The sequence below is a fragment of the Myxine glutinosa genome, chromosome 8 (genome assembly GCF_964187855.1).
Source record: "Myxine glutinosa chromosome 8, kmMyxGlut1.1, whole genome shotgun sequence".
Taxonomy (NCBI): Eukaryota; Metazoa; Chordata; class Myxini; order Myxiniformes; family Myxinidae; genus Myxine; species Myxine glutinosa.
In genome coordinates, this window is record NC_136268.1 from 74,176,732 (window position 1) to 74,189,378 (window position 12,647).

General features: G+C 41.5%; 1 protein-coding gene across 1 annotated transcript in view; it reads left to right on the forward strand.

Moving 5' to 3' along the window:
• Window positions 1-12,647, forward strand: part of LOC137414948 (protein argonaute-2) — a 260,673-nt gene that overhangs the window by 239,868 nt on the left and 8,158 nt on the right. Inside the window, exons 16-19 of the mRNA XM_078783394.1 lie at window positions 10,904-11,098; window positions 11,544-11,678; window positions 11,840-11,941; window positions 12,029-12,228. Of these exons, the coding sequence (XP_078639520.1) occupies window positions 10,904-11,098; window positions 11,544-11,678; window positions 11,840-11,941; window positions 12,029-12,228 (632 nt within the window). The remainder of the gene's footprint in view (window positions 1-10,903; window positions 11,099-11,543; window positions 11,679-11,839; window positions 11,942-12,028; window positions 12,229-12,647) is intronic.

Below are 12,647 nucleotides of genomic sequence, written 5' to 3' on the forward strand. Positions count from 1 at the left end.
AAAACATGCTTTATATAAGGAATATCGGGTGTGGTTTTAGCTCACAAGATACAGAGACAGAATGGGCTCATTGGCCCTCCCACCATAGTCCCATCCTGTTGTTCAGTTAGTTAGAGGAAGCTCATCCAAGGCCACTCATAGGTTAGCTCAGATAAGGAGATGGTCAGCAATATGTGGCAACATGTTTACAACTTTCTGTATAGAGACCTTGGTTGGGAAAGTACAAAGGGAGTGGGCACTCATAAATGTGTCAGCCCACAGGATATTGGCAAAGTCATATGGGAGGCAGAGAGATAGCAGCTGCAACCAAGGCCAAAGAGGGGAACTAAGAGATTATGCCATCCCAGGGCAAGAGCTCACAAGCACAGGACTCCTTATTAGGGTATTACACATCCTCAATGCACAAGAAAGGACTAAGTATTATAAAAGAGTACAGCAATCAGTCAAAACAAAACATATAATTGGTTATACTTGGTAATTGGTAAAGCAGCAAGAATTAACAAAGGGGGAGGGGCATAATAGCTCCCTACATATATATATATATATATATATATATATATATATATATATATATATATATATATATATATATATATATATATATATATATTATAATAGCCGTAGATGATTCTGTCTGTCTGTCTGTCTGTTGGGTGTCTGTCCGGGGTGTGGCTTACTCGGTTTGCAGAGTAGCTCCACCCATAGCTCCACCCATTCTGGGAGAGGCTTCATATAATTATAAACAAATATCCACCATTTTATTAACTCGCATAGCTTTGAGGCCTGTTTTGTAGGCCCGTGGTGTCTTGCTCTCTCTCCCAGTTTTATTTCAAATCAAATTCGATATATCATTTCATTTTTCACAGTCGCTAACATAGTTTTAGACTCGGTTAAAAAAAACGGGAAGAAAATCCGATGAAAGTTGCCCTTTATAGAACGAAATGAATTCTCAAACGCCTGTAACTTCAAGGCCATTGAGTCTCTCTCACGCCTTTATCTCCAATCTAACTCACCATATGATTTCATTTTAATCGATGGTTTTAGACTCGGTATCAGCAATAATTGAGAACATTCCACACACGCGCGAAAATGCAGAGATATATTTTTAAAAATCGCATCGTGGTGTATCATACACCGCCCAACATGACACCGACGGCAACGTGTCGATATATATTTAAAATTCGCTTTTGCTTTTCCGTTAAGATATATTACTTTTTCGTTTGATGACAGTCGTCACAAAAACGTCAACAATGATGCCGACATATATTTCTTCGTTTTTATTTCATTCAACATTATTAGCCGGAAGTAAAATATGTTTCAGGAAATTACCGAGAGATATTTCTTCGTTTTTTTAAATTAGTTATGTGCGCATACACTTTAAATAGGTTTATTTGAAAGCTTTAATTTTCCACAATATAATTTACTTGCCATTTATCATTTTATGATTACGAGACACTTCCTCTTGAGGATCGTGACAATTCATGCGCTGCGTGGAAACTTCTATTTCCAAAATGAATGAGACGATCGATGAAGAACGCAGACTTGAACAGGATGTAGCAAGAAAACGAATGAGACGGGCGAACGAGTCCATCGACGAACGTCAATGCAAACTTGCGGGGTCACCCGTGGGAATCCCACGGGCATGGATGTGTGTGACATTTCGACATATTGAGTTAGATGCTGCACATTCATTTTTACAAAATGGTTACTGGCAAGTCATCAGATCCAGAAATGGTGTAATGAACACAATTTATTTACGCGCAAGCAAGAAAGCAAGACGGGCCGATTTCCGATTCCGACGGGCCGACGGGCGAGACGGGCCGATTTGGAGCAAGAAAAAGAACGAGACGGGAGAAAAACGAGAGAAACGAGACAGGGAAAGCCGATTGGAGAGGCGAGTGAGGAGCGATTGGAGAGGCGAGTGAGGAGCGATTGGAGAGGTGAGTGAGGAGCGATTGGAGAGGCGAGTGAGGAGCGATTGGAGAGGCGAGTGAGGAGCGATTGGAGAGGCGGGTGAGGAGCGATTGGAGAGGCGAGTGAGGAGCGATTGGAGAGGCGAGTGAGGAGCAATTGGAGAGGCGAGTGAGGAGCGATTGGAGAGGAGAGTGAGGAGCGATTGGAGGGGAGTGTGAGGCGCGATTGGAGAGGAGTGTGAGGCGCGATTGGAGAGGAGGGTGAGGAGCGATTGGAGAGGAGTGTGAGGAGTGATTGGAGGGGAGTGTGAGGCGCGATTGGAGAGGAGTGTGAGGCGCGATTGGAGAGGAGTGTGAGGTGCGATTGGAGAGGAGTGTGAGGCGCAATTGGAGAGGAGTGTGAGGCGCGATTGGAGAGGAGTGTGAGGTGCGATTGGAGAGGAGTGTGAGGCGCGATTGGAGAGGAGTGTGAGGCGTGATTGGAGAGGAGTGTGAGGTGTGATTGGAGAGGAGTGTGAGGCACGATTGGAGAGGAGTGTGAGGCGTGATTGGAGAGGCGTGTGAGGCATTGGAGAGGAGAGGAGTGTGAGGGATTGGAGAGGTGAGGGATTGGAGAGGAGAGGAATGTGAGGGATTGGAGAGGAGAGGAGTGCTAGGTGGAGAGAGGAGAGTGTCAGGTGGAGAGGAGTGAGGGGTCACATATTATGTGAAATAAATAAATTGTGTTCATTACACCATTTCTGGATCTGATGACTTGCCAGTAACCATTTTGTAAAAATGAATGTGCAGCATCTAACTCAATATGTCGAAATGTCACACACATCCATGCCCGTGGGATTCCCACGGGTGACCCCGCTAGTATATATATATATATATGTGTGTGTGTGTGTGTGTGTGTGTGTGTGTGTGTGTGTGTGTATAAGTTCAAAACACACCTGGTCACAAGTGTGCCGCACTGACCGGGTCCTCAGTCGAGGTCCTCAGCATCATCCCGTTTCGGCCCGTCAGCTAAGGTGGGCCAGTAGGGGCATATACACATCCACATGCAGCAACTGCATCTGGATGCGTACATACCCCCACCCCCAGCCAGTGCGAACAACAACAACAACACCTCCACATCCAGAATCCACAGCACCAAACAAACATGGTGGAACACTCAAACACCCACCTTTATACCCTTCACCACTCACCAACAAAACACACCAGATCATTCATACACACACATACACACCCATACACACACATACACACACATCACTAACCAACCAACCACCTTCCCTTACATCATACACCACTCAACACACAAAAACACACTCATGCAAAAATTAATTCATGCAAAAGCACACACCCTCACCCACTCACTCATATACACAAAATAAGAAATAATAATGGTAACAAAAACAAAAAAACAAAACAAAAAAAAAACACAACCAACCTACACCGTTCGACGTGCCTCCATAAACTTCCTCCATATCTAAAATGAGCCTTTCAAGGCAACCTGGGCCACCTTGTCACACATCCTCCTTCCTTCTGTCCCACACACTCCCAGCCTAGCAAGAAATGCAGAAAAGGAATTGCCAATATACCCTCCACACCCCACCTCAAATGGCTGACACGAAACTCGCCAACCCTTCTCCCGGCACTCTGCCTCCAGCTCACTGTACTTTTCTCTCTTCCTCTCGTGCACCTCCTCCATGTTCTCTTCCCAAGGTACCGCCAACTCCCCTAAGATGACCTGTCTTGTTACACTTGACCAAATGACAATATCAGGCCGCAACCTTGTCACACAGATCTCCTCTGGGAATACCAATTGTGGCTTTAGGTCTGCCACCACCTGCCAATCACAAGCATCTGACAGCCCTCTTGCTTTCCACCTCCTCCTCTTTCCACCTCTTACCACTTGGCCCTCTTTGACAAACCACACCTCTCCCCCATCAGTCTCCTTCTCCACTCTTCTCTCTCTCGATCTCAGCACCTCTTGTTGCACCATCTGCACCACCACCGCCAGCACCTGATCATGTCGCCACCTGTATCTTCCTGCTGCCAATGCTACTGAGCATTGAATCATGAACTGAATCAGGAATGTTATGTGGAATGTTATGTGTTATGTACAATCACATAATGGTCTACTGTTATGGAAAGTACCATGGGATCGTTATTGTCCAAAATCGAGTGCTTGGACTGCCGACTTTACCAACTCCTCTGATTTAATTCAACGAGGAATTGAGCAAAGACGAGTGTGCTACCCCTCTTAGCTACCCCTCTTAGCTCTTAGCTACTATATATATATATATATATATATATATATATATATATATATATATATATATATATATATATATATATATATATATATATATATATATATATATACATACATACAGACTTGGCATTTAATATGGAATATTTTTTTGTGGGGGTGAACTTACCAAAAGTTCATTGGAATTATGTTGAAATTATTCTAGATTTTGTTAATGTGACCTTTAAAAGAAACAAAAACCACATTTCACATTTCAAAGCAAATAAATTGATCCTTGAAAGTGATGTAAACTGACATCGAACTCAATTCACGGACAGTACTGTGTATTAAACTTCTGTGCGTTTTCCAGAAGTATCTCTTTATTTTGCACATTAGGCAAAAAATGTTTTAACAAAAACAAAAGTTAAATTACGACTTGGATTACGGACAGTAAAATTACAGTTCAGTACTTCGTGTAACCCCCACGAGCATTCAGGAGAGCACGTACATGTTGAGACATGCTGTTCACGAGATTTGCCAAGGTTTGGACAGGAATCGCTTGCCATGCAGTTACAATAGCCTGCTGCAATTCACGCACAGAGGCAGGCTGCTGGTCCAAGTTGTCGATTTGACGCGTTAATTCTGCCCACAAGTTCTCTATCGGATTCATATCGGGGGACATGGCAGGCCACTCCATATGCTCTACACCACGGTCAGCAAGAAGGTGTTGGATCATGCGAGCACGATGAGGCCGTGCATTGTCATCTTGGAAGACAAAGTTTCCTCGAAAGGCTGCACGAACAAATGTAAGCAATGTTTCTTCCAGAATGGCCCTGTGCTTGAACTGGTTCAGGTTTCCATTCAGAACAACCAGGTCAGTTTTGCCCCCTGCATGAAAAGCAGCCCAAACGGTCACACCACCACCTCCAGCTTGGACTCTTGGCACTATACAATCGTCGTTGTAGGCTTCATGCACTTGTCTGCGCACCCGGACGCGGCCATATTGACGATAGACCATAAATCTAGACTTGTCACTGAAGATCACGTGATTCCAGTGTCCTGGCTGCCATTGACGGTGCTCTCTGGCCCACTGCAATCGGCACTGGCGGTGTTGTCTGGTCAGACGTGGCTTTCTCAGGGGACGCCTGGCACGATAGCCTGCTTGAACCAGTCGTTGGTTGACTAGCCTTCTGGATACAGGCACATTTGTCAGTTGCTGCCACTCAGCCCTAAGCCGATTAGCTGACTTGGTACGGCCATTGCGGACTAACCGGTGCAGCTGGCGATCATCCCTCTTTGTGGTTCTGCGGGGACGTCCTGACCTCGGTATTGGAGTAGGGACACCCCTCTGAGCATTTCGTTTCAGGATCTTTGATACCTGACCTTGAGTGATGCCATACTGCTGAGCAATAGCACGCTGTTTCATGCCGGAATTTCGTAAAGCCACCACTAAATGACAAACAGCATTGTCGAGTTGACGGACCATCGGACCATCTCCAGGGGAAGCGGCAATAACTTTTGTAGACGTGCAGCAGTTGTTTTCCACTAATACAGAACGCAACAACCCTTATATACCCGATTGTGAAGCCAATCGTCAAATGTACCTGTCCGTACATTTTGTCATGCCACCTGTGATATAATCCTGTTATTGACTTCTTGCTGCGACAGACAATCAATGACATGGTTCTTTTAACAAAGAAATCACCGAAGCATAAAAGAAACTCACCAGATTGATATACCGAGTTCAGAAAGTAAACCCAAGTCAAGAAAAAAAAAAAAATTCCATATTAAATGCCAAGTCTGTGTATATATATATATATATATATATATATATATATATATATATATATATATATATATATATATATATATATACAGTGGGACCTCTAAATCCGAATTTAATTCGTTCCAGCGGCAGTTCGGATTGTGAAAAGTTCGGAATTAGAAACTATTTTCCTCATAAGAAATAATGGAAAGTTAATTAATCCGTTCCTGGACCCCAAAAACCCATTATCAAGACACTGTTAACTGCAAATACACATGATTCAAGGTAAAATAAGATGAGTAAATGCCCTAAATATCAAATAATAATAATAATAAAAACAAGAAATAAATGTACTAACATGAAAATAACTGCATTTACCTTAGTGGAGAGTTCTGATGGTGCATGTGGAAGCTGGAGAGGAGGAAGGAGGGAGAGGGTTTTATTGCTTGGAAGGTGAGGCACCTTCCAAGCAAACATCAGATGACTGTGCTTCTGGTGTTTGCTCTCTTTGTCTCTTAACACCACTTGTAGAGGGTTGGGGCTCACTAGGCTTGCTTTCTTTAGAGAACCACCTCTCCAAAGTTGCCTGGTGTTGGCGACTTTTCTTAATTTTTCTGAAGTGGTCAATCACATTGTCACTGAACAAGTTAATGCTCCTGTTAACCACTGCTTTATTAGGGTGCCACTTTTCAACAATGGCCTGTGTTTTAGACCAATGGAAGCCAAGTTCTTTAATTTCAGCACTGGAAACAACACTCGAACGCTATGTTGGCAGTTCGGTTATAGAAATACATTCGGAATTAGGGACAAAATTTTCTCGAATTTACAGTTCGGAATTAGAGTAGTTCGAGATGAGGGGCGTTCGGAATTAGGGGTCACTACTGTATATATATATATATATATATATATATTTATATATATATATATATATATATATATATATATATGTATATATATATATATATATATATATATATATATATACAGTCACGTGAAAAAGTAAGTACACCCCATGTAAAGTTTTGACTTTTTAAACATATTTCAACATACAGCTATTTGATCTTAATTTCAACAATTTTGATAGGTAAAGGTGATATAATATAACAAATATCATGAAACATTTACATTTTGTAGTCCATTGTATAATTTAAATAAACATAAATGCAACTTTTGCATGTGGAAAAAGTAAGTACACCCTTGGCTATAATAGGTGGTATTGCCCCCTTTGGCAGAAACAACCTCAAGTAGGCGTTTCTTATAACTGTCTACCAGTCTCTGACATCGACTGGGTGAAATTTTTGCCCACTCCTCCATGCAGAATTCTTTCAGCTGTGCGATGTTTGAGGGGTTTCTTGCATGCACAGCTCATTTCCAATCTCCCCACAACATCTTGATGGGATTTAGATCCGGGCTTTTGAATTGGCCATTCCAGAACCCTCCATTTCTTTCTTTTCAGCCATTCCCTGGTGGATTTACTGGTATGTTTAGGGTCATTGTCATGTTGCAAGGTCCACCTTCGGTTGAGCTTCAACTTTCCGACAGATGGCCTCACATTATCCTCAAGCACCCTCTGGTACAATGAAGAATTAATAGTGGATTATATGATGGTGAGCTGCCCAGGCCCTGATGCAGCAAAGCTGCCCCAAACCATAATATTTCCAACACCATGCTTTACAGTTGGTATCAGGTTCTTGTGGTCAATTGCTGTCTTTGTTTTCGCCAAACATGTCTTCTGGTACTGTGGCCAAATAGCTCTACCTTTGACTCAACTGTCCAGAGCACATTTTTCCAGAAGTGCTGGTCTTTGCCTAGGTGTTCATTGGCAAACGTTAGTCTTGCCCTGATGTTCTTTCTGGACAGCAAAGGTTTCCACCTGGCATACCTCCCATGTAGGTCAAATTTGTGCAGCCTCTTTCTAATGGTAGACTCGTGCACTTTGACATCAACAGTGGCAAGAGCTACCTGTAGGTCCCGTGATGACATTCTGGGGTTCTTAGATACTTCTTTCAGCATCTTGCGGTCTGCTCTCCGGCTGAACTTGCTGGGGCGGCCTGGCCTGAACAAGTTGGCAGTTGTTTGGAATCTTCTCCACTTGTAGATGATCTTCCGGACAGTCGAATGATTGATTTCAAATTGTTTGGAGATCTTTTTAAATCCCTTCACAGACTCGTAGGCATCTATAACCTTCTTTCTGAAGGCCTCAGAGAGCTCTTTTGATCTAGGCATGGTGACGCCACACACTTCAAAAACAAAGAGCAAACCAAACTAAATGTCTGAGGTTTAAATAAGACAGGTTCCTCCAAGATCCTCTCTAACGATGTTCTAATCATTTGCACCTGAGCTGGTGCACTTGATTCGAATTTTAGGTATTTGAAGTAGTGATAAATGTAGGGGTGTACTTACTTTTTCCACATGCGAAATTTGCATTTATGTTTATTTAAATTATACAATGGACTACAAAATGTAAATGTTTCATATTTGTTATATTATATCACCTTTATCTATCAATATTGTTGAAATGAAAATCAAATAGCTGTATGTTGGAATATGTTGAAAAAGTCAAAACTTTACATGGGGTGTACTTACTTTTTCACGTGACTGTATGTGTGTATATATATATATATATATATATATATATATATATATATATATATATATATATATATATATATATATATATATATATATATATGTATGTATGTATGTATGTATGTATGTATGTATGTATGTATGTATGTATGTATGTATATATATATATATATATATATATATATATATATATATATATATATATATATATATATATATATATATATATATATATATATATATATATATATATATATATATATATATACTGTATATATATATATATATATATATATATATACAGTGGGGAGAACAAGTATTTGATACACTGCCGATTTTGCAGGTTTTCCCACTTACAAAGCACGTAAAGGTCTGTAATTTTTATCATAGGTACACTTCAACTGTGGAAGACGGAATCTAAAACAAAAATCCTGAAAATCACATTGTATGATTTTTAAGTAATTAATTTGCATTTTATTGCATGAAATAAGTATTTGATCACCTACCAACCAGTAAGAATTCCGGCTCTCACAGACCTGTTAGTTTTTTCTTTAAGAAGCCCTCCCATTCTCCACTCATTACCTGTATTAACTGCACCTGTTTGAACTCGTTATCTGCATAAAAGACGTCTCCAGACCGTCTCCGACCACAAAGACCGCAAGGACCGACCGCAAAGCCGTCTCCAGACCTGTCCACACTCAATCAGACTCCAACCTCTCCACAATGGGCAAGACCAGAGAGCTGTCTAAGGACATCAGGGACAAATTTGTAGACTTGCACAAGGCTGGGATGGGCTACAGGACAATAGGCAAGCAGCTTGGTGAGAAGGCAACAACTGTTGGCGCAATTATTAGAAAATGGAAGAAGTTCAAGATGACAGTCAATCTCCCTCGGTCTGGGGCTCCATGCAAGATCTCACCTCGTGGAGCCTCAATGATCATGAGAAAGGTGAGGGATCAGCCCAGAACTACACGGCAGGACCTGGTCAATGACCTGAAGAGAGCTGGGACCACAGTATCAAAGAAAACCATAAGTAACACACTACGCCGTCATGGATTAAAATCCTGCAGCGCACGCAAGGTCCCTCTGCTCAAGCCAGCGCATGTCCAGGCCCATCTGAAGTTTGCCAATGACCATCTGGATGATCCAGAGGAGGAATGGGAGAAGGTCATGTGGTCTGATGAGACCAAAATAGAGCTTTTTGGTTTAAACTCCACTCGCCGTGTTTGGAGGAAGAAGAAGGATGAGTACAACCCCAAGAACACCATCCCAACCGTGAAGCATGGAGGTGGAAACATCATTCTTTGGGGATGCTTTTCTGCAAAGGGGACAGGACGACTGCACCGTATTGAGGGGAGGATGGATGGGGCCATGTATCGCGAGATCTTGGCCAACAATCTCCTTCCCTCAATAAGAGCATTGAAGATGGGGCGTGGCTGGGTCTTCCAGCATGACAACGACCGGAAACACACAGCCAGGGCAACTAAGGAGTGGCTCCGTACGAAGCATCTCAAGGTCCTGGAGTGGCCTAGCCAGTCTCCAGACCTGAACCCAATAGAAAATCTTTGGAGGGAGCTGAAAGTCTGTGTTGCGCAGCGACAGCCCCGAAACCTGAAGGATCTGGTGAAGATCTGTATGGAGGAGTGGGCCAAAATCCCTGCTGCAGTGTGTGCAAACCTGGTTAAGAACTACAGGAAACGTCTGATCTCTGTAATTGCAAACAAAGGTTTCTGTACCAAATATTAAGTTCTGTTTTTCTGATGTATCAAATACTTATTTCATGCAATAAAATGCAAATTAATTACTTAAAAATCATACAATGTGATTTTCAGGATTTTTGTTTTAGATTCCGTCTTCCACAGTTGAAGTGTACCTATGATAAAAATTACAGACCTTGTCGTGCTTTGTAAGTGGGAAAACCTGCAAAATCGGCAGTGTATCAAATACTTGTTCTCCCCACTGTATGTATATATAGATAGATAGATCTATATATGTATGATCTATATATGTATGTATGTGTGTCTATCTATAGTTTTACAAAACAAACAGCTGAGTTAGCATTGCTATTAGTTCACCTATTAATACAGTATATATATATATATACATATATATATATATATATATATATATATATATATATATATATGTATATGTATTTATATATGTATATATATATGTATATATATATATATGTATATATATATATATATGTATATATATATATGTATATGTATATATGTATATATATATATATATATACTGGATTAATAGGTGAACTAATAGCAATGCTAACTCAGCTGTTTGTTTTGTAAAACTATACAAAATGCACTGATTTAACAGACAAAGGATAATCCAAGAATGCTGACCATGATCATAATGGTGTGCATTTCTGGTCAGGTGGTTGGCAGCATGGATGCACATCCTAGCCGTTACTGTGCCACGGTGCGTGTACAACAGCATCGCCAAGAGATAATCCAGGACTTGGCATCCATGGTCCGTGAATTGCTCATCCAGTTTTACAAGTCTACCCGCTTCAAGCCCACGCGGATTATCTTCTATCGAGACGGCGTCTCCGAAGGCCAGTTTCAGCAGGTAGGGGTGCTCAAAAAGTGCTACAATACATCGGATTTAGTGTGGATATAGTCGAGAAAGTAGAGTAATTTAGTTTTCACAGTCATTCCTTAACAAAGACCTTGTTCCTAATTTTAATCCTCCTTTGCAATGTGCAGCAGTTATTGTGGTGCACTTGCGTGACCTTACAAACTACGTAACCTTGCAAGCGTTTAAAGGCAAAGTTATGATTTTGCAGTCTGTTTTTTCGAAGATCATGTGAGATTCACAGTTTTTGTTGATATTGATGTTTCTTAATGTAACCGGATACATTTCCAGTGATTGCCATTCAAGATATTTCTCAGTGATTCCCTTTACATCTCATTTGAAACCTATTATTTTGGCAGAGTGAGGGTAAGAAAAAAAAACAATCAAAAGCTGTCTTCCTGAGTGGAACAAATTTTTGAGTGGTGCATGTGGTGTGCAGGTGTTGTACCACGAGCTCCTGGCCATCCGTGAGGCATGCGTGAGACTTGAGAAGGAGTACAGGCCTGGGATCACGTTTGTAGTCGTACAAAAACGCCATCACACTCGCCTCTTTTGCTTTGACAGGAATGAGAGGGTACGACTGGCCAGGGCTTTGGGGAAATTTATTAATTTTGTTTAATTATATAAGGTACGGCGGTTGCTTTTGAATGTGTGCCGAGGCCTGAATTTTGTTTCTCTGCATTTGATTTGTGCTCAACGTGTTTGTATCGGTGTTGCACTTTCTCCATGCCATAGATTGGAAAGAGCGGAAACATTCCTGCTGGAACGACTGTTGACACCAAAATAACGCACCCGACAGAGTTTGATTTCTACCTTTGCAGCCACGCTGGCATACAGGTACGCCCCGCCTGCCGTACACTTGGGGAAAGGGTGTGTAGACTTATCATGAAATGCCCCGTGAGATGTCTTTGTCTTTGTACACAGGGCACCAGCCGTCCTTCTCACTACCATGTGCTGTGGGATGACAATCATTTCACTGCCGACGAGTTGCAGGTCCTTACTTACCAGCTGTGCCATACATACGTGCGCTGCACACGTTCCGTTTCCATCCCCGCACCTGCCTACTACGCACACCTCGTGGCTTTTCGTGCCCGATACCACCTTGTGGATAAAGAGTATGACAGGTAAAGTATGCTAACCAATGCTGCTTTATAATTTCATGTCTACTTTTATTTTGCTGTTGTTTTGTTTGTTTGTTTTTTCTTGTCAGCACTGATTGTTGGTGTATGTAGTATACCTGCCAGACTTCTCCCATTTCGTTTCTTTGTGCTTTTTAAAATCCTTCCTCAAACAAAATGTATATATACATATATCTACACCTATAAAAGGCAGGGGTGTGGGGCAGGGTTTTTTTTTATTTTTTACCTGGGCAACACTGAGGTTAAAGCACTCTTTGCAAGGGTAAACAAGAAAGAGCAGAGTTTGCAGACCCTCGCCAGGATGTTTTTAGTGTTTTTAATGCTTTTGTGTTAACAAATATGGCGGCCATCCACATGACAGATTGTCACAATTTTTTTTTTCTCCACCAATTTATCCATAGATG